Here is a 26,002-nt window from a genome sequence, read left to right as displayed (position 1 = left end):
GGACTTGCCTATTTGGGGGTCTATCCTGGCTCTCTTTCCCACTTCCCACTTTCCTTGAGATTATTACTGCAGCATTTCCCACACTTGCTGTAGAAGCCCGAGAGGACAGAATCAGCCCCCCAAAGCGTCGCCCAAGCGCCCGCCTCGGCCATGCGCGCAGCGTCCCCGACGCGCAGTCACCTGAGTGGCCAGTGACCCGCAGCGTCGCGCCCGCGCACGAGTGGCCGGTACCTTCTGAGCCAGTGGCACAGAGCCCAGGCAATCCCTGCCTTACGCCACTTCGGGACACAGGTGGGACCCTGGCGCGGGGCCACCTTAGGCAGTGCAGGACGCAGGACCTCTGCAGGAAGCAGACTGGGGCGGTAACTGTGGAGGGCCACTCAACTTCTCCAGGCCTCCGGCTACTTTGGAAACTGCCTGGGGCTGCTACATCAACCCCTACGTCCCGAGGCGAGGCGGAAAGATGGTGGGTTGATTTGAAAGACAAGGGAAAAAATGTGTTGTAGGGCGGGCTAAGTTTCCTACCCTCTAACCCCCTTCCGAGCAAATTAAAAACAAAACAAATAGAAAAGCCAGCCCTCCAGCCAACCAAAGCCCCAAGCAGAGCCCCAGCCGGAGCACTCCTTTAAAAGGATTTGCAGTGGTGAGGAAAAAACCAGACCCGACCGAGGAATCGTTCTGGAAATTCAGGTATGTTGACGCCACCTAAGACACTGGGTATCTGGGCGCAACGCTACTTGTGGACTCCTATCTGTTCTTCCGAGGGGACTGAAGGGTCTGTGAGTATCCAGACAGTGACGCAAGCACAGCGACAGCGCTCCGAACCAGAGACATAGAACCTGAGTCCTGCAGTAGTTTCTGATTTATCTTAAGGGGTGGGTGCTTAGCTTAACCTTCATGGGGTTTCTTCCTCTATCACATTTAGAGGGTTGGATTCATTTAATTTCTGATAGCCTTTTAATAATATTTCAGGTATACCCTATATTAAAAAATATAGACTTCTGTAATTGCCAATCTTGCTAATTTCATGAAACGAAAAGATGCCACTGGTCTTGGGGTTGGGGTTTTTATGTGCATTGACAGTCTGTTTTCAGGATTTTTTCAGTTAATGGTGGTAGAGAAATCATTGTATTTCTAAAGAACTTGGAAATATATAGTTTATATGAGAACAGATCACCTGGCACTAAAAGAATCATGTTACCTTTAAACCAATGTCTGCAACATTGAAGAACTGAAAAGAAATAGGAAGAAAGAAAGAAGTACTTAAGTTGCATAAATAACTTGTAGCTTTAGCATAGCACTTTTTTGTATTGTTTATTTGGAAGAAAAAAATTGTAGCTTTTTTCATCACACTCGTGGTACTCGTGGCTTTTTAGCATAAGGTTGTGTGCAGAATGTTTAAAAATTGGTGTTCCAGACCACTTCAGAGTGTCTGAAATGAATCTCCGTAACTGACAGAGACAACAGCTTCAGTGATACGTTTTATAATTTTGGAATGAATCCCAGAAAAGAGGTTAACTAAACAGGTCAACCAGAAATTAGGAACACAAACACACACACACACACACACACACACACACACACACACACACACACACACAGAGAGAGAGAGAGAGAGAGAGAGAGAGAGAGAGAGAGAGAGAGAGAGAGAGACAGAGAGAGAGACAGAGAGAGACAGAGGGAGGGGGGAGAGGCAGAGTTGTACTATAACGTAGCAGTGTACTCTTCAGTTTAATTTTGAAAAAACAGAACACCTTGAGTCATATGAAGGCATATATTGAGACAGTAGCTTTTTTCACCACATACAATATTTTACTGTTAGCATTAAAAAAATTATTTGGATTTAGATACTGCCAGTTTGGTTAGGTTGTAGAAGCATTTCTAGCTTTTTTTTTTTTTTGGCTATGGTCTAAGATGTCTTACCACCCACAAATGCTTTGTGTGCAATCTGAGAGAACAAAATGCATTTGAAATACTCCTTTATGAACACATTTTAACTTATTTTCAGTTTTTTCAGTCTTTTGGCTGGAAATGGTGTTGACCAGCCCCTCCTTTGTCTTTCTTACAGTACCTCCTGAATCAGAGGGTCCTCTCCTTTGAAATTCGAGCAGAGTGAAGTAGATTCCCTGCTGATTAGCCTGGGAGTCTTAGAGCTCAGATACCCTGCTAGTGCTGGCTTAAAAAACAACGGGAACACTGCAGGCATCTGTGGAACTTGGCAGGGCCCCTTTCCTCTTTTGCAATGTGGGGCTTTACTCTCCTATGAATTTATCGAGGAAAAAACAGTCATTGCTTCACACTTAGATCACTAATGTAGGACCAAATCATTTGTGTTTGTGAAGTGGGAGGTCTTGGAAATAAGACCTAAACATATCCAGAAGAAAAAACAAAAACATCAAAAAAAAAAAAAAAAAACAAAAAAACAAAAAAAAACAAAATAAGTCAATTCTTTTGGCAGATACTGTATTGCATTTTTTTTTATCCTTAGAAGCAAACTAAAAACATGTCCTGTGGAGTAAAAAATGAAGAAAAGGCTTATTTATGCTTAGTTTGAATTCTTAAGATTTTATGTGATTTACAAATTCCAATTTTAATTAAATTAGAAAAGTGCAAATGTTCACCTACTGGCCAGACTTTGTAATACATGCTTTTGGGGTTTCTATTTAAATTTGATCTTTTATAGTTTAGAATATTCCTTCTGAAGAACACACCCACTCACCACCACCACCACCAAACAAACAATATCTAGCTCAGGCTGACCTCAGACTCACTTCATTGTTGAGGATGACCTTTGATTTCTCACGTCTCTGCTTCCTGGGTGCTGGGATTACAGGTCTGGACCACCTGGTGTATGGGGTGCTGGGAATCAAACCCAGGGCTTCCTAGGCAAGCACTCTTGCCTAGGAAGGAGTGAGTGACACCCACAGCTCTTCTAAGTGTTTTAGCAGATGCAGTACTGTCTGTTGTCTTTTCACACCTGTGATCTTAGTCTTTAACTATTGTTTAACATTCGAACCCTGACAAATATAGCGGGAAATGAATAAAGTGACTGTATCGTCTGGTAAGCCATATGGCATATCATTGCAAGGAGCAATGATATGACAAATGCTTTTCTAGTCATTAAGAAAGATAACTTGAGGACACCCAGACTTGTTGCTTGCTTCTTTACCACAAGCTTTGTTTTGCCTATTTTAAAAGAAACAATTACATGGATGTTGAATTTATCTTTTTGTAGATTATTTAGGCTATATACTATGTCTATAATATTTTTTCTATTCAAAGCAAAATATTATTAATGAACTGTTTATATTCTCTGTGTTTTACTTTTTTTCTTAAACTTATTCCTATCCAACATTAGTTTTGAATATTCTGCCCAAGTTCTTTAATGTCTAGGGAGCTGTCAGGTCTCTGATGACATCAACTTTGCCATTTAGTCTCAGTGTTCATTCAGTTTCACCTACTAGCAGCCTTGTCCTGGCTGTCCCATCTTCTACCTGATATCCAGGATGGCATGGTATACTTCCCAGACTTCTCTTTCCCAGGCTCCACCCTTCTGTCTGCTCTGGTGGTCTCCTCTTCAGAGCTCTGTTCTCTTGGTCCTCTTGAAAATTCCTTGTGATCTCTGTATATTGAGGACTTAGACTGGGATAGTTCATGTTTTGGCTTCCTGTGCTGAGCCTCGGAACTCTTTTCCCAGCTTCCTGCTCAGCATTTTCTCTAGGCTGTCTATATATATACATTCTACTTGAATGTGTTCTAAATAGAATTGTCATGATATCTTGTCCCTCTCATCATCAGTTTTCAAATTAGTTAGGCCCTTAAACCGGGGCGTTATTGTTGATTCTTTACATTCTACCATAACTCATATATAAATCCTCTTTGCATTATTTAAAAATAAATCCAGACCACAATCTCTTCTTTTTACTTTAGTGGCCATTACAGTCTACCCTTACCTTTCTGTTATTCCAAGGACCTATTTATTAGTCTGTTTGTGTCCTTTATTTCTTTAATTTATTCTTTAAAAAGTTTTTCTTTTAAAATATATGTGAGGGGGCAGCAGAGATGGCTCAGCAGTTAAGAATGTTTGCTGCTCTTCCAGAAAATTGTGAATCAGTTCCTAGTACTCATATTGGGCAGCTCACAATCAACTAACTTTTTTTTTTTTAAAATAATCAACTAACTCTTAATTCTATGGGACTCTAATACCCTCATTTGGTCTTTGTGGGTATGCACATGCATATTCACAAACATAATACACTTATGAAGAAATAATAAAATAAAGTGAAATTTATGTGTTAATGGACACTTTGTCTACATGTATGTAGGTGTACCATGTGTGTCCCTGGTGCCCATGGAGGTCTGAAGAGAGTGTCATTCACTGCAACTGCAGTTATAGATGGTTGTGAGCTATCATGTGGGTGCTTGGAATCAAATCACACACGGGTTCTATGGAAGAGCTAACCACTGAACCATTTCTACAGTCCATAAAATAAAAATATTACTAAAACATACACATCAGGTCATGACCCTTTTCTGCTCCAAATGCTCTGGCAGCTCTCCAGTTCTTATGTTGCCAAAGCCCTAATCTCTGTCATACTTACAAGATCCCTCTGTGCTCTCATCCTCCCTCTTCCTTTCTCTTCTTCCTCCTCCTGGGCTTCTGTCGTTCCCTGAGTATATCAGCAACCATATTTGTACTTTAGCCTCTTCTGCTTGGAGTGTCTGGAATGTCTACGTGGTTTGCTCTGTTATACACATTTCCCGTAAGTCTGTTCCAATGTCTCCAGGCAATAGTTGAAGTGGCCTGGCTTCCTACTTTGCAATGAGTACATTCCCTGTTTCTTTCCTTTGCTTTTTTCTCTATAGCATTTATTCATGCTCTTAAATGCTATGCGTGTGCTTCTTAGCTCCATTACCACTAGGCTGAGAACTTCACAAGGGCAGAAGTTTTAATTTTGCATATGTGTTCCATCAGTCTTAACTCTAGGACTTAGGAGTAGTGTGTCAGACTTGTTCAAGATTTTTGTTTGTTTTTGTTTTCCTCCTATTGACTGACTGTTCTGAAGAGCTGTTTTCATTGACAGAGATTCAGTGGTTCTCAACCTTCCAAACCCAGCAACTCTTTAATACAGTTCCTCCTGTTGGTTGTGGTGACCTCTAACCATAACATTATTGTGTTGCTACTTCATGGATGTAATTTTGCTACTGTTATGAATCATAAGCCAAATATCTGATGTACAGTATATCTGATATGTGACACCACCCTAGGGGTCATGAACCACGTCAATAGATGAAGGCATTAGTTATTTTTGAGATTATATGATCAAATATATGACAAGGTTAAGGTAGGGAAATCCTAATTTAGGTCTTAGTTGCTTGTTTTGGTGCAGTGTTGCAGACCAGCATGGAAGCAGGAAGGTTTGGAGGAAGACAACTTATCAGATCACAGCAGACCAGCTAAGATAATATACCCTGTAGGACCCACTCCTAGTGACCTACCTTCTTAAGTTAGATGACCCCTCCACCCAAACCTTAAGAACTTCCTGTTCTGTGGAGGTGTAGAGCAAGGGTTCAAACCAGTCTCTTGAGATTCAAAGTGTAGGAAAGAATGGAATAGTTTACAAAGTCTAATCTCAATTTGGATACACAGTTTTCCCCCTTTATCTCCCTGCCCTCTTCCTTTTATACTGTTGCTGTAACAGAATGCCACAGGTTGAGGACTTTATAAAGAAGAGAATGTAAACAATATTCTGCTTAGGATTCTGCAGGTGGAAAATCCAACAGCAAAAGGCCACACCAACATGTATGCTTTGAGGAACATATTTGAACAATGGAAGCTGATAAATCTAGTAGACTACAAGAATTTGGGTACATGGTATAAAATAAACTTTATAGGAAAAAAGTAAGGTTGAATTAAGTTCTCAACCAACAAACCCTAAACAAATCAAAGCAAGCAGAGCCTGCTAACATATGCCTTTACTCAACACTTGTAGGAGGATCTATGTGGATTTGAGGCCAGTCTGGTCTATATAGGGAGTTCCAGGCCAGCCTGCATAGTGAGACCCTGTTAAGTATGGTAATTATTTATACTAAATAATAGCCAAAGGTTTGAATCAGTAGACTTTACCTTCTTCCCTGATCTTAATTCACTTCTGGGGAACTTACGAGTTTAAAAAAATATAATATGATTCACTCTTTCTAAATAGTTTAGTTCTTACACACATAAATATGAATATACCACAGAAAGTGTGAGGAGGTCAGAGGACATCTGTGGGAGTCAGTTTTCTTCTTCCACCTGTGGGTCCTGGGGATTGAACTCATGCTGTCAGGCTTGGCAGGGGCTGATTTTGCCGATAGAACTGCTGTGCTAACTCCTGGTTTAAAAATTCAAACTTTATTATTATAAGAAAAGTACAGAAAAGTAAATATTTTAGTTAAGGAATTCTCTTTTAAGAGAATTTTTAAAGATTTATTTTGTTTTATAGTTGTGCAGGTTTGAACATGTGGGTTTAGGTTCCCACCGAGGTCAGAAGAGGGCGTCAGGTCTGCTAGAGTTGGAGTACAGGGCTGTGTGAGTCGCCTTATGTGGGCCTTCCTCAGCAGGAGCAGTGCCTGTTCTTACTGCTGAGCCCTGCCCACAAGCCTCATGTTTTCTTTTTCTTCCATGCTGTTTCTCTTGTGTGATAGGCTTTTTCTTACCCTGGTGACACAAATATAGGCCATATTAGATCAGATTAAAAGTTGATAAAAGGCAGGTTTATTAGGAGGTATCTTTCTGGTAGGTTCACTGATGTTACAGGTGCAGGTCAATGAGGTAACACATCTAGGCTAAAGCAAGGGGGTTTTATGGATCTAGGCAAGGAGTGATGATGCTAGGAGTTAGGACTGTGTCCATACATGTTCAAACTGAGCCTCTGGTGGGTACTCTTGAGTGAGTTGCCAACAGCATGGAGACAAGGTGTGAGGACATGTTAACCCACAGTTTTGTCTCAGGAATGGGGGATTTTCTGTGTGAGGGTTTGGGGGAAGGAGGACAGCATCCTACCAAGATGATGGGAATTTTTTGTTTTGTTTTGTTTTATTTTGTTTTGTTCTGAGACATGATATAACGCTGGCTAGCCTGAAACTCACTATAAAGCCCAGACTGGCTTCAATTTTTATGGCTACATACTGTCTCTTCCTTTCTAAATGCTACCATTATAGGAATGTATCACCCTACCTGGGAAGAAGTCTTTTTTACTTTACAGAAGTTTTCAGGGGCTGGAAACAAGGCTCAATGGTTAAGAGCACTGGCTGTTTCTCCAGAGGTCCTGGGTTTGATTCCCAGCACCCAGATGGTGATTTGCTACTGCTTGGAACTCTTTTGGCTTCTTCAGGCACCAGGTATAATGATGGGAATGTATGGCAAATTCCTATTTTTAGTGAAGAATTAAAAGTAGGCATAGGAAAAATTGTAGGGTCACTAAAAATAGATGAAGCTGTATATATTTTGTTAAAATTTTGACTCTTGAAGTAGTGGCTCATGTATATTTAAATAAAATGCTTAATGTCTTTTATTTAAGTATGAAATAGAAGCTTCTTTAGCAAAAAGTGCAGAAACATTAGTAGCAGATGGAGTTACTTGAGATGTTTGTTAAAGGAAGCAGAATGCCAAAGTTACTTTTCTAATTTACAAGTGTCTCCACAGACTCAGAGATTGGAGATCACTGAAGCAAGTTGTAAATGATTTTCATTTAGTTTAATCCCTCATTCAGATACTGACTGAGACTATTTTGTTTTATATTTGTGGATTTGGTAGATCAAAATGACAATGTAATCATTAGTTATAAAAATGAACCATCTGATCTTCCTCTGGAAACCCATAATGTGATCACTCAGTAGAACATAGAGTCTGAGAGTAATAACAGAGGAGTTATTGATGTGTTTACTAGGCCCTCGGTAATGGGTGCACACTGCAGGGTGGATGGCTGGCTGGATATCCAAAAGTCATGTGCATTCCTTTAGATCCGACTATGAATCAGCTTCTGGATTCTCTATAAAGATTTCTTCAAATTTTGTACATTTCAACCAGCCACTTTGCTCTGCCTGAATTCCTAAATAGTCTTAAAGAGCATTGTTTTTAAGCTACAGGGCTGTCTATCATCTATGTCAATGTATTCAATAATATTTACAAGTACCTACTATGTTTCTGAGAAGATATAAACATTTTATTTTTAAAACACAAATATGGATTTGGAGGGAGATGGATCAGCTGGCAAAATACCTGCCACATGAGCAGAGGGACCCAAGTTTTCACTCCTAGAACCAGTGAAGAGCTGGAGACAGTGTTATTCTCTTGTAAGTCTGGTACTGGAGGGTTAGACATAAGATCCTTGACATTCATTGGCCAACCAGCCTAACTGAATTTATGAGCTTTAGGCCTAGTGAGAGACTTGTATCAAAAAAAAAAAAAAAAAAAAAAAAAAAAAAAAAAGATAAGTGGAAAGCAGTTGAGGAAAGACACCAGGTCAAGCTCATGCCACCACATGCATGCACACTCAAATGGATGCCTCTCATATGCACATACACACACATCTACACCAGCAAGTGCACAAAGCACACCCTCATAATACACATATGCATATACTACACACACTATAACATGCACATAACATAATGCACATATATAAACACAAATGCATCTATATAGATTGAACATTGCATAGATATCACACACCCATTGTGTTAGCTAGTTTTATATCAACTTGACATAAGCTTGAGTCATTTTGGAAGAGGAACTCTTAATGGAGAAAGTGCCCTCACCAGATTGGCTTATGGTAAAGCCTGTTGTGCTGTTTTTTTGATTGATTATTGATGTGAGAGGGGCCAGCTTCCTGTGGGCATTGGTAGTTCTGGGTGCTATAAGAGAGCTGGTGGACTAAGCTGGTAAACTTCTGCTTTAGTTCCTCCAGGTTCCTGCAGTTTGTACCTTAACTTCTTTGATGATGATAGATTGTTGGTGTGGAAGTACAAATGAGATAAACCCTTTGTTCCCAAGTTGCCCACAGTAATGGAAGCCCCCAATATACAAATACTCTACTTAATACCCTACACTCACAAACACACACACCTACACACATACACATAGACCACACATATACACCACATATTGCTTACATGCATACATACTATATACACATATAAACATATCACAATAATATACACAACCACACTTATACATCATACATACATACACACATAGATACACACACATATATATCACATATACACACATACATGTAATAGACCATACTTACACAACATACGTTATGGTTTGCATATGCTTGGTCCAGGGAGGGGCACTTGTAGAAGGTGTGGCCTTGTTGAAGGAAGTGTGTCACTCTGGGGGTGGGCTCGGAGACACTCCTCGTAGCTTCCTGAGGATGCTCAGTTGGTCCCTGGCTTCCTTTGGGTGAACATGTATAACTCACAGCTCCTCCTGCACCATGCCTGCCTGGATGCTGCCATGCTCTTGTCTTGATGATAATGGACTGCACCTCTGAACCTGTAAGCCAGCCTCAATTAAATGTTGTTATTTATAAGACTTGCCTTGGTCATGGTATCTGTTCACAGCAATAAAACCCTATAATTAAGACAATACATATATACCCTACACATATATACACACCATACGTCCCATAAACACACCATATACATATTTAACACATACATCATGCCCTATCAACACCACATGCTTATTCACCACACACATACACACACCACCACCACCACCATATTTAACATATATACCATAATCTCTCTATAAACACATACACGTATGACACACATACACAGGAGCCAATATAATTTAATGTGAAATGGTTCTCTGATATTGACCCAGTATATTCAAACCTGGAAGTCTGAAGACTTATTTGTAGTCTTCTTTTCTTTTGTATTTTCCATAGACTGCAAGTACATATGACTTTTTCTATGTATACTGATTTGTTTTTGATTTATTGTTTCCAGGTGTACATCTCTGAAGTAAGATGAAGTGTCAGAAATTCTATGTGGTTTTGTTACACTGGGGTAAGTCACATATATATACCTTTGTGTATTTGGAAGGATATTTCTATAGACTGGTTTTTAAAGAGAAACTTTATGTTGGACAACGTGTTTTGTGGTCACGAGCCGTGTATATAAATAGCTGCTCTGTAGTTCCTTGAGCAGGATTCTGCCCTGTCAAAGAAGACAAGTATAACACTTTGTTTCAGTTTTATCTATTTGAATTTTTTGTGAGACTGGGCAATTAATTGACTATATTTCTAATGAGATTTTTAGTTCATAAATTTCAACAATCTCATTGGATTTTATTGGTCCTGCAGACCCAGAAGTGCCAATGGTGTCTAAGCCCAAGGGTCTGAGACACACACACACACACACACACACATACACACACACACACACACACACGCACGCACACGCACACACACACACACACAGATACACACTACACAACTATATTCACATGTATAAACACAGGTGTATACTTTTGTAATTATGACAATATGATGTTCTGAGGGGATGTTATCAAAAAATGGTTCTCAGATTGGCTAATGCTTGTCCGTTTTGTCTTTTTGAGAATTGCCTTTCTAACAGGAGGCAGGTAATGTAGCGTTTTTGTTTTAGTTTATCTGGTGATTAGTGATACACAGACACACATATATAAAATAACAAATGCATTTGTTTTATTGTTCTTGTGCTTTGCTTGCATGTATGTCTGTGCACCACATGCATGCCTGGTGTCCATGGAGACCAAAGGAGGGTGTCTGAATCTCTGGAACTAGAGTTACAGAACATTGTAAAGCTCCATGTATGTGCTGGGAATTGAACCTGGGTCCTCTGGAAGAGCAGCAAGTGCTTTTAAGTGCTGAACCATCTCTCCAGCTCCTTGTACATCTTCTTTTGGCAGATGTTTGCTTGTGTTATTTTTACAGTACTTTTAATACTCTAAATTCATACATGTATAAAATGAATCTTTGTCATATTCAAGTCTCTCTTCATAGTCCTAGTAACTATATCTCCCTCCCAACTTTATGTCTCCCCACTTTTCCCAATCAGTGCTGAAGATTTGTGGCCCCTTGTTGTTTTTGGATATTAATTCCATCTTAGACATACAATTTACAAACATTTCACCCCATTTTGAGGTTTGACATATGTTGTGTATTTCCTTTACAGTGACAAATCTAGAGTCTGAATCTAGAATCTTTGTTTATTTTTGCTGTAATTGCCAATTACTTAGGAGTATGTCCCTAAACATCACCTAGCTCAGTGTCAGTTTCTTCTGGCTTTAGGAGTGTTTTGTCATAGTTGCAGGTTTGTTATTTTGGCTAATGATCCTTCTTAAGTTAATTTTGTATATGATGAAAAATGAGGGTACTCTTTTTCTCTCCCTTATTCCCTCTCTACCTCCCTCCCTCCTTCTCTCCCTCCTTCTCTCCCTCCTTCTCTCCCTCCTTCTCTCCCTCCTTCTCTCCCTCCTTCTCTCCCTCCTTCTCTCCCTCCTTCTCTCCCTCCTTCTCTCCCTCCCTTCCTCCCTCCCTCCTTCCTTTCTTTCTTCCTTCCTTCCTTTCTTCTTTGGCTTATGTATATCCATTTTATCCAGTGCCATTTACTAAAGGGACCATGAATTCTCCAGTGCATTTTTTGGTAGGCAGTTTGTTGAAGCTTAGTTGGTTCGAGAAACACAGATTTATTTCAGAGTTCTTGGTTGTGAGTCATTGATTCAGGCGTCTTTTCATGTCATCACTGAGCTGCTTTAGCTGGTCCTATGTTTGGAATCAGATTTATTCTGTTTTCTTCTTTCAAAATAAAGTTTCTCGGTAGCACTGGCTGTCCTAGAACTTGCCCTGAGGACTGCTGGCATCAAACTCAGAGGTCTGCCTGCTTCTACCTTTCAAGTGCTACAACTTCAGGCATGCTTTGCCATGCATTGCTGAAGTCAGCTTTGTTTTTGATCTTGAAGTTCTCTGGCTTTTTGGTAGTCCTTTATGGTTTCATGTGAACTTTTGTACTGTTTATTTCTATTTCTGTTAAAAATGTTTTTGACATTTTGATATGGATTGTATTGAATTTGTGCACTGATTGGGGTAGTACATTTAAAAAAATAGCTATTTTTTTTAATTGTATGAAAATAGAGCATTTTTAACTTGATGCTTTTAAAAATGTAGTTATTATAAATGGAACCTCCCCTCTGTTTTTATTCAGTTCCCCTCTTTTGAGACAGGGCTCGCACAATGTTGCCCAAGCTGGTCTCCAAACTGATGATCCTCCTGCCTCAGACACCTGAGTAGCAGGAACTGCAAATGTTCTGCAAGTATATGTTTTTGAAGATTCTGCATTTTGATTATTGTCATCTGAAGTCTATAGCTCATATCAGGGTTCACTTTTGTCCATCCTGGGCCTTAGACAAATGCAAGATGACATTTCCCCATTACTATAGAAATCGGTGCTCCTGCCTGCTTATTTTCCACATCCTGCTTACTCATTCTTCTGCTCCCGTGAAATTCTGGCAACTGCTGTCCTCGGTGGAATCGTGCAGATTGTGTTATTGTGATGGGTTCCTAGGGACATACATGTAAATGTCCCCTGTTTCTTCATGGCTTGATTTTTTTTAAAAATCTTTTTTTAATTGGATATTTTATGTATTTACATTTTAAATGTTATTCCTTTTCCCTGTTCCCCCATCTCCGACTCCCCTTCCCCCTGCTTCCATGAAGATGCTCCCACTCCCACCTCATTGCTCTGTCATTCTCCTACACAGGAGCAATGAGCCTTCACAGGACCAAAAGTTTCTCCTTCTATTGATGCCAGACAATGCTATCTTCTGCTATATATGTGGCTGGAACATGGGTCTCTCCATGTGTACTCATTGGTTTATTCCCTGGGAGCTCTGGGGGTTTAAATTGGTTGATATTGATGTTCTTCCCTTGGAGTTACAAACCCCTTCAGCTCTTTCAGTCTTTTCTCCAGCTCCTCCATTGGGATCCCCATGCTCAGTCTCATGGTTAGGTGTAAGCATCCTCATCCGTATGGCTCTGGCATTCTCTTTGAACTGAATATTATGCCTTTGTCTGTATTATGCAGTTTATTTATCCATTTAGATATCAAAGAACATTGTTTGCTTCTGGTTTTTTTTTTTTTTACACTTTCTTCAAAATCCTCATACAATCCAAATCCATACACAACTCTCTATGTTGGTGAATATACACAGCGAGAAAGTCGCCAGATTATTTGAATTCATTTATGTAATGAAGGTGTATAGCAAGCATATAGTTTATTTTCAAAAAATACTTATTTAAAGATAAGTGTAAAACTTGAGGCTTTTTTGGCTACAGTTTTGTGAGTGTTCTTAGTTCTATGTTTAAAAGGTCATGGTTCGTCCACAGTCTGAGTTTCCTGGAGGGAGTGTGTTGTGTATCATTTCCTGGAGAGGGTATGGGGGCGCTTCCTGTGTGACAGCATATATCAGGAGGCTCCTGGGAAGGAGATCTCAAACTGTCTCTAAGTCAAAGACAAACTCTCTGAAAGTGATCAGTGAAAATTGTTAACTTACTATTGTGATTCTTCTAATGAATTTTAAGAGTGCTTTAGTGCTTATTGATAAATTAAGCACTCTGATATTTCTTATTTATTCTGAAAGCTAGATCATTTTCACATAAAAAGAAAGAGGATTGATGTAAATTTTCTCATACTAAGATGTAAACTTGTTAAATTAATGAGGAAAATTGATGCAAGAATTTCCAGAGGGGAGATGCCAAAGAATGGAATTAGTTCAGTAAATATATCAATTTCTCAGGTCTACCACACTGGAAGGTATAAAGGGTTGTTTATTAGACAGTGATTCAGCACTCTGAAGGGTAAATATTTCTACTCAGAAATGCTGTATCATTTAATCTCAAGTACTTCCTAGTTAATCTTCAACAAAATGATGGCTTGTTTTCTGTGTCTTTTTCCTGTCCTAACAGAATTTCTTTATGTGATAACAGCACTTAACCTGCCATTTCCAATCTCTCCGAGGAGATTTAAGTTGTTGTGTGCACCACAAAACAGAACCAATATAACTGATGACTCCTTGCCCTCACCCGCTGGAGTACCAAACAGTGCTTCAGCTTTAAAGGAAACTTCTGAAGCAGTTGTTGAAGCTAGATTTAATTCCAGTGGTGTCTACATTTCTGAGCTATCCAAAACAATTTTCCACTGTTGCTTGGGGAATGAGCAAGGTCAAAACTGCTCTGCAGTCACAGACAACACTGAAGGGAAGACACTGGCTTCAGTGGTGAAGGCTTTAGTTTTTCGTCAGCTAGGTAAGTACTTTGCTGCCCCAGGTACATGCAGTGTTGTGTTCTGCCTGCATTCAGCAAAATGTTTCCATTCTCTGAAACTTCTATGGATTAGATGTCTTTTATGTAATTAACATATATGATAATTTTATATTAGTATTAAAATTAGGATTCATTGTGTGACTAGTAATTATGCTCTGATCATTTTTATCCTATTAAAACTGTCATTAAGGGAACTCTTTTACCCGTAAATGTACTGTTTGGAATCTTAAATTTTCTTTGAAGCAGAAAAATGCATATTTCAAATAGGTATAAAACATCAAATTTTTAGCAACACTGTTGAAGTAACTAAATTTAAAAATATTTATGAATTATAATTAATTGTGCAGGCTAAGAATCTCCCTGAAACAATACATGTTATGCTGAGTGAGTTTAATTGTTGTCTTAAGAATTATATAGCCATAAAGCTTAGTTAATTTTGTGTATGAAAATTAAAACAACAAAATTATTTTTAAGTTTTCTGAAATGACAGAGAAGACTTAATTGAGTCAATTAGATGAAAAGACCAAAAATATGGAAAAATAAGCAAGGACCCTGGCATGGTGTTGGGATTTCACAGTAGATGCTAATGACTTTCCAGACAAGATAATTCTTCAGGCTCACCTCTGTACTGCAGAACATTTAATGACAGCCATAGCCTCTACCCAGTCATAAAATATCTCCAGCTACCATAGTGACATGTGAGAGATGAAGACACGCAGAAGGACTGTGAGTTCCAGTCCAGCCTGGGCTACAAAGTGAGACCCTGTCTCAACAGGCAAACCAAACTAAAAACAAATCTTCAGATGTTGCCAGATGTTCCCCCATCTACCCAGTTGCTCACTTTTGATTATGTGGAAAGAAGCACCCCATGTTGAAACCAGTTTAAGAGTAAGAAGGTTTTGGAGAGGTGGCTCAGTGGGTAAGAACACTTGCTACTCCTGCAGAAGACACAGATGCTGTTTCTGCCATTCAAGTCAGAAGACTCCCAACCATCTCTAACCCCTGTTCTAGGTGATCTGATGCCATCTTCTGGCCTCTGTGGGCACTGCATACCTTTGGTTCACTTGAACACATACAGACACACACACACACACACACACACACACAGAGCAAGAGAGCGAGAGCGAGAGAGAGAGAGAGAGAGAGAGAGAGAGAGAGAGAGAGAGAGAGAGAGAGAGAGAGACAGACAGACAGACAGACAGACAGACAGAGGAGGCAGGGAGAAAGAAATACAAATAAATCATCACAGAAAGAATAATGTTGAAATCTATATTGTAAAACTAGATTTTAAAAACAAGTAAGTAGGAATAATTTCAATTCGATTTATAAATGTTAATATTTTGTATGAAGCTTTTTAACTAGTAAAGGAATGTCTTAGCCAATCCATTTATTTTTAAGTATGCCAAGAATGAAGGAGTCTATTGAGTCTTGAATGATAAAAAAAGTTACCACATTCTTCTGGAGCAGGAATGATGACCATACTGTGTATTTTAACTCTGTATGAGAATGACTAATAACAAGTCACTTTCCAAGAGAACTGTTTTTGTGACTAAATTAATAGGGCAAGTAGTGAGTATCAAAGACTTAAATTTGTTATTTTTTCACATAGTTTTCTCCTTTCTCCAGGTGCCCAGGAACTGACATACTTCTCATTTGGACAAGTGTGTCAATGTTGTCTCGTTAGTTTTGTCTTGTTAGTCATTCATTTTTTAAAAAAATATTTACTTACATTTTTTTTATTTATACATACATATGTATTTCTCTTTAAACCATGACACATGTATTCAGTTGCCCATGGAGGCCAGAAAATGCTCTCCCACGTTAGAAGCTGGATTTACAATGGGTTACAGGTAGTTGTCTTATTTGATGCAGGGATTTCCCTTGAAAAGTAAACATTCACTAAGGTAACTAAAAATGAGTCTCATCCAATTTAGGTGGCTTGAGATTAAAACCAAGTTGAGACTTGGCGTCAGGTTGTGGAGGTGAATCCTCTGCCATCGCGACTTCGGGAGCGCTGGCGTCACCATCCCGGCATCTGAGCTCGAAGGGCCATGGGTCTTCGGCACAGGCGGCTGTGCTGTGTGACCTGTAGAGACGGTTCGCTACTCCCTTGACCCAGAAAACCCCACAAAATCATGCAAATCTAGAGGTTCAAACCTTCGTGTTCATTTTAAGAACACCCGGGAAACTGTCCAGGCCATTAAGGGCATGCATATCCGTAAAGCCACCAAGTATCTGAAGGATGTCACTTTAAAGAAGCAATATGTGCCATTCCGGCGTTATAGTGGTGGCGCCCAGGCCAAACAGTGGGGCTGTACACAGGGATGGTGGCCAAAAAAGAGTGCTGAGTTTTTGCTGCATATGCTTAAGAACACAGAGTAACGCTGAACTTAAGGGTTTAGATGTAGATTCTCTAGTCACTGAACACATCCAGGTGAACAAGGCACCTAAGATGAGCCGGGGAACCTACAGAGCTCATGGCCGAATTAACCCATACATGAGCTCCCCCTGTCACATTGAGATGATCCTCACTGAGAAGGAACAGATCGTTCCAAAACCAGAGGAGGAGGTTGCACAGAAGAAAAAGATATCCCAGAAGAAACTGAAGAAACAAAAGCTCATGGCACGGGAATAAATTCAGCATAAAATAAATGCAGTTAAAGTAAAAAAAAAGTTGAGAAATAATAATGGAATTTAAGTCCCTGATCTGCAACAGGTTGGGGTATGATGGGGCTGAGGGACTAAAGGAGGGTGGAAGACACTGGGAGGCTCATCAGGTACATCCTACCGGCCTGGTTTCCTCTCAGAATGGCAGTGGATTTCCCTGGGTTGTTGAGAGTGTTTTCTGGTTTAATGCAGTTTATGTTTAATGCAGGTGTAAACTGGGACATACAGTGCTGGATGAAAGGGGACTTGACATTATTCATCTGTCATATGGAAGCATTACTTAAGAACCCTTTCAAGAATTATGACCCTAAGGTCCATCTTTTATATGATCTGTGAGTACTGATGAAATTAATTTGGCTGGCCATATGACCTGATTTGTTTAAAGCACAGAAGTGGATTATGACCCTCTCCCACCTTTGCACCTCTTTTTGCAGATGTGTACATTGTAGAGAGTGGTTTGGATGTCTTTTATACAAATCTTCTCCATTATGTTTTCCCTCTCTCTTCCTGTTTATTTAGGCACAGAGACACTGCAGATATGAATGGAGAAGGCACGTGCGTGGGTGTTGTCAGATATGCCTCTGAATTACCTAATGTGTTTATTGTATGAATTATCCCATGCTCTTTTTGATGATCCCCATCCACTTGCTAGATGTGAGAGGTTACTGTGTATAAACCACATTAAAAACATTGCCAACCAGAATAGCTTTAAAAATTTGATATTGACCAAAAGAAGTTAAACGGATGGGTAGCAGTTGGAGGTATGTTAGAAGGACTGTAGTCTTATTGAGGGATTGATGTGATGAAGAAGGTGATGAGGCTCTAGCTTTCTAATGATCTGGTGAATTCATGAAGTCAGTAGAACTCAGAACTGCCATGGCAGGAGGACTTGGGTTTATAGGCAGTCCCCCTTCTAGGAGCAGCCTTCTGCGGGAGGCTGGCTAGATTAGAGATATGTTCAGGAGAATACCCAATTGAAAGAGCTGATAATGGAATGAGGAAAAAAGTGAAGACCCTAGTTTCCATTGTGTGCTAATTAATTGAACTATCAAGTCTTAGTCAGGGTTTCTATTCATGACCAAAAAGCAAGTTGGGGAGGAAAAGGTTTATTCAGCTTACACTGTCCACATTGCTGTTCATCACCAAAGGAAGTAGGACTGGAACTCAAGCAGGTCAGGAAGCAGGAGCTGATGCAGAGGCCATGGAGGGATGTCACTTACTGGCTTGCTTCCCTTGGCTTGCTCAGCCTGCTTTTCTTATAGAACCTAGGCATGGTACCACCCACAATGGGCTGGGCCCTTCCCCCTTGATCACTAGTTGAGAAAATGCCTTACAGCTGGATCTCATGGAGGCATTTCCTCAACTGAGGCTCCTTTCTCTGTGATTAACTTTGGCTTATGTCAAGTTGACACAAAACCAGCCAGTACATAAAAACAAAAGAAGCTTCATATAGCTCTCTATTTTAACGATTCTGGGAGAGTGCAACGTGCTTAAAATGAAAACAAACCTTTCATTTCTATCTTTAAAAACACTTGCATAGTAAGAGCTAGAAGATCGAGAGAAGAGCTGTAAAAAGCCATCTTCTGGACAGGGCACAGATACTGAAATCACAGACTCACAGTAGCTGTTGGTTACTTGCACTGAGCCTGCTCAAGACTGGCTCTGTCAATAATCAGTCATGGATATGGGATGGTTTCATGGGGGCTCTATTCTATTTGTTAGTTACTTTTTGTGATAAAACATTGTGACCAAAGCAATTTATAAAAGAAAGTGTTAACTTAAGCTTATGGTTTCAGAGGGTTAAGGTCCATGATGACTGAGTGAAGATGAGGCAGCAGGGATAACCCAACATTTCAAAATACGAAGTAGGAGGCAGAGGGTACCTTGGGAATGGTGCTAGTCTTTTGAAGCCTCAAAGCCAACCCCTAGTTGAGGAGCCACTTCCTCCTACTAAGCTATACTTCCCAATCCTTCCAAAATAGTTCCACTAATTGGGAACCAAATATTCAAATGTATGAGTCTATGGGGGGCATTCTTATTCAAATAACCACACCCTCTAATACTGAACTACAGATAGATTCTGGGAGAGGAGGAGTCATTGTTTTTACTTGTTTACCCACTGCTGAGCCTATCAGGCCCAGTGATTATTCTGGTGGCCTTGGCTAATGTCAGTGGGTAACAACATAAGACAAAAAGACATGGATTAATGGGTTTAGTCCAGGCATATTGAAAGGCATGTGCTCATGACTAAGCACAGGTGTCCCTTCCATCTCTTGTCTGAAAGGCAGGTGGTAAAAGGACACTTCTTATAACACAGAAGAAGCTCCAGAGATAAGTCTGAAGATAGTGACAGTGTACTCACGTATATAAAAAAAATAAAATTCCAACAGGAAGTGCTGGTGATAAAAGGAAGAATAAATGTTTGTGAGACTTTTAGCTCATGCCATATTTACTTATTGGCTTTATCAAAAATGTGTTTTTTGTCAAGTGGAATTCAGGTTGTGTTCACCCAGATGGCCACGTGAACTATTACGTACATTGAGCCCCTCTGTGGTCTCAGTTGGTGGCTAAAGTGATTGGTAAGGCAATTTCTTTGGCATATGCAGTCTATCCATATGAAAGGAGGAAAATTATTTTTACAGTGATTGAATAAAGAGTCCTAGGCTTGAGAGATTTACAGCTATAATTTAGGTAGAGTTTAGTTGATTTCTCTGAGTCACTCTGGTCAAAGGGGACCACTGATTTAATAATAAACTCTAAATCCAAATAAGAATACATAGTTTACTGCATTTCTCCTTAGTTCTTCCTTCCTACCTGATACCAGGAAAGCACTATGCTGACTATCTTATGCATTCAAAACCCTTGGTGATTCATTGTGAGCTAACATGCACAAATCATCATATATAGTCCATCATATACTTATGGAGAGAAATCACATGATTATCTCAAGTGATGCAGAAAAGGCCTTTGACAGAGTTTAATATTCCTTTGTGGAAGAAAGCCTTGAAGAAATCAGGAATAGAAGGAAGACACCTCAACATAAAAACCATGAATGACAGACCTATAGCAGTGTGTATGTATGTGTGCATCTCAGTGTATATCTATATTATTTATATGTGGGTTTGTAGGTCATGAGTCTATATAGGGGATCATGAGAGGAAAGGAAGATATTTTAAGGAAGGGCAGGGAATATGATAATGAGAAATTGGAAAGCAAAGGTGGAGAACTAACCGAGGTAGAGAGGGAAGCAGCTGCAGATGCAAGGAGGCCATATAGGAGCAGTAGAGAAGGAAATGGCTGAGAACAAAGTGGAAGGGCACATAGCTATGAAGAAGCCACAGTGAAACTGAGTACCTTGTATTATTACCTAAGCTATTAGTTAAAATGAAAAGAAAACCTCAAAAAGGTATATAAAAAAAGAAACAGCTGAGAGGAAGTGTCATTGTGTCAAATATGAAGAGTTACCATCTTAATTTCTGTGGTACACTTTTGGCTCACCAAGACCTTGGAACATGCACATATTTGTAAAAGTAGAAAGCTGCTGAGTTGCAGTTGTCCCCCAATAGGAGTGCTCCCAATGCCTCCCTTCGGTGCTCCACTAACATGTCTGTAAATAGTGAAATGTGAGTGAGTATAGTGCAGGTGGTGCTTGGTCAGCACAGCTATGTTAACCATATTAATTTATCTTTTAACATATAAGATAGCTGCAGATGTAAAAATAATGACATGTTTAGAAATACTGTATCTGTACCTCCATTGTTACCCTTGGAGTAATTGCTGGGACAGATTACTGAAAGGTCAAGTTTGACAGTCCTTGTACCTGGGATAAATTGCCTGACACATGAAAAACATAATTAGTTTCTAGTTAATTTTCCATTTTGGCCAATTTAGAAAAAAAGAAAACAAGCTAATCAAATTATGATATAGTATATTTCACAACTAACTGTTTGTACTGGTTAGATTTTGCCAATTTGATACAAATCTAGACATACTTGGGACATACTTACAGTTGAAGGACTGCCCCATTACACTGGCCTATGTTCATGTCTGTGCAGCATTTTCTTGATGGTTGATTGATGTGGGAGGACCCAGCTCTCCTTGACAGTGACATTCTGGGCAAGTGGGCTCAGGTTATATAGAAATCAAACCAATAAGCAGAAGTCCTCTGTGATTTCTGCTTCAAACTCCTGCTTTGAGTTTCTGTGGTTACATTCCCCTGTGATGGCCTTGACTATACACCAAATAAACCCTTTCCCCCTCAAACTGTCTTTGGTCCTTTTTTGTTTATAATAGAAAAGACAACTAAAATGATTTAATTTTTAAATGAGAATGATCATGATTGTCAGTGGAAAATACTTCCAAAGGTCAGATGAAGAAATCCCTGGCCTATATCTAGTTGTTAGGGCATTCAGTCTCCCACATGGGCAGTTGCTCTCTGTGGCATAATCTGTCAGGATTTCCAGACCTTGTGTCATATTCTATGTATGCTATATATTTAGGGTCATCCTAAGGAGCCTCGTAAAATGTTCTACTCAGAATAGAAGCTTTGTGAATTATCATTTTCATGTTTAGATTTTAAAGATTAGTTTTGGTGTCTGGTCATGAGTGCTGGTTGCATTTATGGGTAGGAAGCTCTTTGCTTCTTTCATCAATGGGGAACCTCTGTTTCTGGGGTGCTTATGCCCAGAAAGGTAGTTTCTTCTGAAAGGCTGGGGGCTTTTTACTGATTCCAGGCTGTTGGTTACGGTTGATTGAGTGTCATGGCAGAATCTTTAGCTTCTAGATCCAACCTCTGTTTGGAAACCACTTTAACATCTGAATGCTTTGATAATGATTTTATGCATAGTGCTTTGTATATCAAAGCTTTATGACTAAGCTTACTTATTTAGAAATGTTGAGACTTGCCTTAAAATAGTACTCAAAGGTATTATTTTATTTTAAGGAAATTGTCCCCTTGTTCCATTAAAATTCACAAGAGACATTTTTCAAAGTGTGAAAAAAGTGTATTTTTCAGGAGCTAAAATCTGATGTTTAAAAAGGATTTAAAAACCTATAAATATATCCTTGAAGGAAAAACATTGTTTGAGCTCAGATATTAATGTTTGTCTGAGCACTTGAAGGACAGATGCTCAAAGAAATGTGATATTCCAGGACTGCTTCAGACATTTATTTTAGACTAGGGAGGGAGTTCTTCCCTTTCTTTTGTAAGGTCCCTACTGCATACAACCGCATTCTGAGCCGAGTGTGGACAATAGTGCTTAATCACATGCTTTTATTCCTAGAGAGACCATACACATTACTATTTGTTCTAGATAGGGAGCCCATGGCAGACCAAAGTGAGGATACCATCAAGGTCCAACTTGGTTAACCAATGAGTTTTATTGGGGTTAATTATAGGAATATGGGTGAGGGGTCACATCACTGAATCCCATCCCAGCGTGAACGACTGCTCACTAAAGCCGGAGACCTGGGGCACCCTGCACACTTCCAAGTGACTCAGTTGGTCTCAACCTCTTCTAGTTATCTTGGCCTGGTTTCTGCTGCTTATTGTTTCCTCTGGGGGAAGGGGTTAGTATGTGTGGGGGGGGACTAGTGAATTTGATCAGTTTCAGGGACTTTCTGAAACTTTGAGTTATTTACCTTCTAAGTTAAAGAACATTCCTGTATGATAGAATGTTTGTCTGTTAGGAAACCTCTACACATTATACTTCATTGTTGTAAAAACATAAAACTCTACAGCCACGTTTAAAAGTGTGGCCATATAATAAAAGGAGAGGGCACATGAACTAAGGAGTATCCAGTAGAAATCAAGAGAAGGCAGTAGAGAGTGCAGAACATTTGCAAATGTACAAGCACAGACAGAAGGACTGAAGGTTGAATGTGGTTGAGCTAGGAAGCCATTAAACACAGGACCATGCACCAGGTCAGGTAAGGAAGCACTGTCTGCCAAGTCATACCTGCGTGTTTGGACCTTCCAGGCTACTAAAGGCTGATTCTCTCCTGTCGCTCACCATTTTTGTTTGTTTGTATTTGTTTTTGTTTTCTTTAAATCAGCATATGGTGATTGCAAAACCTACATGTATGATCTTCAGTGCCTTGGTTTCACTGATCTGATTAACCTTACCTAATTTGCCCACTGTCAAGTACATTCTTTGATGCCATTTATAAACATGCTCTGTCTAGAAACTCGATGTGTAGAATTCCACACTTTGACTAGCTCTCCTCTCAACTATGCTATTTCCATCCCCACATAACTTCAGGAATAAGTCTTACCTTCTCTTTCTTGAGGTACTTAGTCTCATCTGATGACCTCCCCCTTTTTTTAACCCTTTCTTAATGGGAGACACCAGAGTTCCTTTTGAATGTTCACTGGACATATTCAGCTCTTCTTGTGCTTGTGTCCAATATTAATTGACACAATGTTAAGATAGTCTTGTTTATCTCCCTTTCTACCAGGAAAGGCCTGACCCCAGGTTACCCATGTGATGACATAAAGATTCTGGATGTTGCTTAACCAAGGAGAATCACACAAGTATTTTCAAGTGATCCAGGGTCTCATCCTACCACACTGGCCTACCACAGTTTTAGGATTCATTCTAAAAGCTTAGTTATTCCTGTAGATAAGCCCTTCTCCCTTCTGTCTTTGCCCAGAGTCACTTTTTGACTTTAACTTACTTCTGGAGAGGCTAGTTACTTTCTAATTTCCATCTCCTCATGTGAGAAAGCTAGACATATTTTGGTTAGCTGTCAGGGCAACAAGGATAGAACTTTCCCTCTTTACTTCCAACCCTGTCTTCTATTTATTCCTTTGGCAATATTAGAAAAGTTCCTCTTCAGAATTTAAATTGCTCTGTGAAAAAGTAGAGGGATCCAGGCTATATGCAGGCCCACTAAGGCAAAGCTTTTTCCTCCCTTTCAAAAGAACAGAATCTGTGTTCTACTTCTGGCCCTGGAAAGACTTGACCTTCTTTCTGTTTAAGAGTTAAACCTCTGTTTAAGAGTTAATCTAGCTGCCCCATCAACAACTGGGCAAGGAGTCTATTCTTCTCTTATTCCCAGAAGTAGGTTGCTATTTATGCCTCTTACCTAAATCTACCAGACTTCCCATGAGATTTCTTTCTGCTTATGGCTTTCTTTTTCTTTCTTCTTCTTGTTCTTGCTGATTCTCCATTTGTTTGGAGAAAGAACTTGATATAGTACAGTTCACTTTCTTGGTAAGAGCCCTAGGTCCGAACCTCCCACCTCGGCTGAGCCAGTGGGTCTTAGATAGAGTATAATGTTTGTGTATTTTTAAAGACCCAGAATTCATGATTTTTTCAAATGAGGTCTAAGAATCACTATTCCTTGTATTATTTGGTATTAGTAAGGTAAAGTTTTGTGAGACCATTCTTACAACTCACTGGTATGAAGCATCAAATAGGCAATTTGCAAAGCTAAGATAGGTAAAGTTCTGATTCAAGAATTGGGGACTGGAGTTTACTGTCAACTTTTCTAAGTGAGGACTTTAGATAGTACACTTTGATGGTATTCTTACACTACTTTAGCTTAGGTCTGGTTTAGAGAATGCTAATGATTTTATAGAGAAAATTTCTGGGAAGAAAAAAATTGTACCAAAAGTCAGAGGACCAAATGTACCTTCTATGAACTATTGGTGCTGTTAACAATGAATTTTAAGTTCTAAATACTTATGTCACTAACTAGGATATTTTCACTGTGGGTGGTATGTTAGGGCTGTGGCTTCTCTTTCTGATTAGTGCCTTTGCCCCCTTGCTTATGGCATCTTGGCAGTCAATCTGCTCCAACTCTCTATTTTTTCTGATATAGCCCACCTTTAACCTGGATTTGATGTCCTGCTTTTCAAACCTGCCCAGTCTCCATACCCATCTTACATTTTGCTCTTATATTTCAATATAGGGCTGAAGTCATAGATGATTTGCCTCTGCCCTTCCTCAAAGACAGCTTTCAGATTGTCCAGTGTAACTGCAGTGTTCGGGAATGTGAATGCCATGTGCCGGTGCCCAGAGCCAAAGTCAACCATGCTCTTCTGATGTATTTAGAAATCATATCTGCTGGTGTGAGTTTTCAGTCACCTCTAATGTCACTGCAGCCCATGCTTGTTGGTAAGTTACACTTCAGAGTGACAGTGGCCCAAAAAAGTTAATCACGCAAAAATGTTGAAAGTTTACTTGTGGGTTAAAAATTGTCACTGACTTACTGTGATCCCTACTGAACAACACAGGGGATGTAGTCCTAGGGTGTTATAGGCAACTTCTTGATGTGTTCACAGCAGTAAACGTCTCTAATGTTAGCACTGAAATGGTCTTTTGAAGTAGCTGTGGCTCCTTTAAGTCTTGGATTTAGTGAAAGGTGTGTAGTGTTTGATCATCATCTGTTTATAACTCAGGTAACTATTTTTGAAAATTATTAAAAACATTTTTACCTGAATTTATTTCTCCAATAAATAAATATATCTGAGAAGTCCTGCGTGCAGGAATTAGTATTGAGGCTGGAGACCCTGTGAAGAATGGGGCAGGGTTTCTACTCACACAGCAGAGCTCACACATGAGCAGAGTCAATATAGAGCAGTAAACAGTCAAGCCGTCCACTGTGCAGCCCAAGTACAAGACCACCTCACATGGATGGAGCACCTCATTTTTTATTGCGAAGATCCTCAAGCCTTCTTTAATAAACTTACATATTTAATTCATAGTTGTGAATAACATAGGCAGGTATTAAGGTACTTACTTAGTTTAATATACACAGTGATGTACATTTGTGTTCAGTTATGTGTTACTTAGCAGCTTTACTATCTTTTATTTCTGAAATGATAACATGCATTTCTTCATATGTGTGCCTCTGTGTGGGCAGGTGCATGTGGAGGCCAAAGGTCAATGTTGAATTTTCTTCATTTTTCTTCCTTATTTTATTTTATTTTACTTTGTTGTGGGAGAATTTCTCACTGAGACTGGAGCCCA

At 39.5% G+C, this 26,002-nt stretch overlaps 1 protein-coding gene and 1 pseudogene across 3 annotated transcripts in view; both read left to right on the top strand.

The window, feature by feature from the left end:
- Positions 1 to 415: 415 nt before the first annotated feature.
- The window catches only part of LEPR (leptin receptor), a gene marked incomplete at its 3' end in the record, with an annotated part of 80,059 nt that continues 54,472 nt past the window's right edge, over positions 416 to 26,002 (top strand). For both annotated transcript variants that reach the window (XM_080921068.1, XM_080921069.1), the window contains exons 1-5: positions 416 to 690; positions 10,006 to 10,065; positions 14,004 to 14,342; positions 17,236 to 17,359; positions 24,942 to 25,147. In XM_080921068.1, the coding sequence (XP_080777194.1) occupies positions 10,026 to 10,065; positions 14,004 to 14,342; positions 17,236 to 17,359; positions 24,942 to 25,147 (709 nt within the window). In that variant the 5' untranslated portion in view covers positions 416 to 690; positions 10,006 to 10,025. The remainder of the gene's footprint in view (positions 691 to 10,005; positions 10,066 to 14,003; positions 14,343 to 17,235; positions 17,360 to 24,941; positions 25,148 to 26,002) is intronic.
- On the top strand, positions 16,569 to 16,995 carry LOC308424164 (large ribosomal subunit protein uL22-like; annotated as a pseudogene). Its single transcript has one exon. The product of its transcript is annotated as a large ribosomal subunit protein uL22-like (transcript).

The sequence above is a fragment of the Micromys minutus genome (assembly GCF_963924665.1).
Source record: "Micromys minutus genome assembly, chromosome: 9".
Taxonomy (NCBI): domain Eukaryota; kingdom Metazoa; phylum Chordata; class Mammalia; order Rodentia; family Muridae; genus Micromys; species Micromys minutus.
The sequence above is the reverse complement of the archived record's forward strand: the minus strand, read 5'-3'. Positions and strand labels throughout refer to the sequence as shown.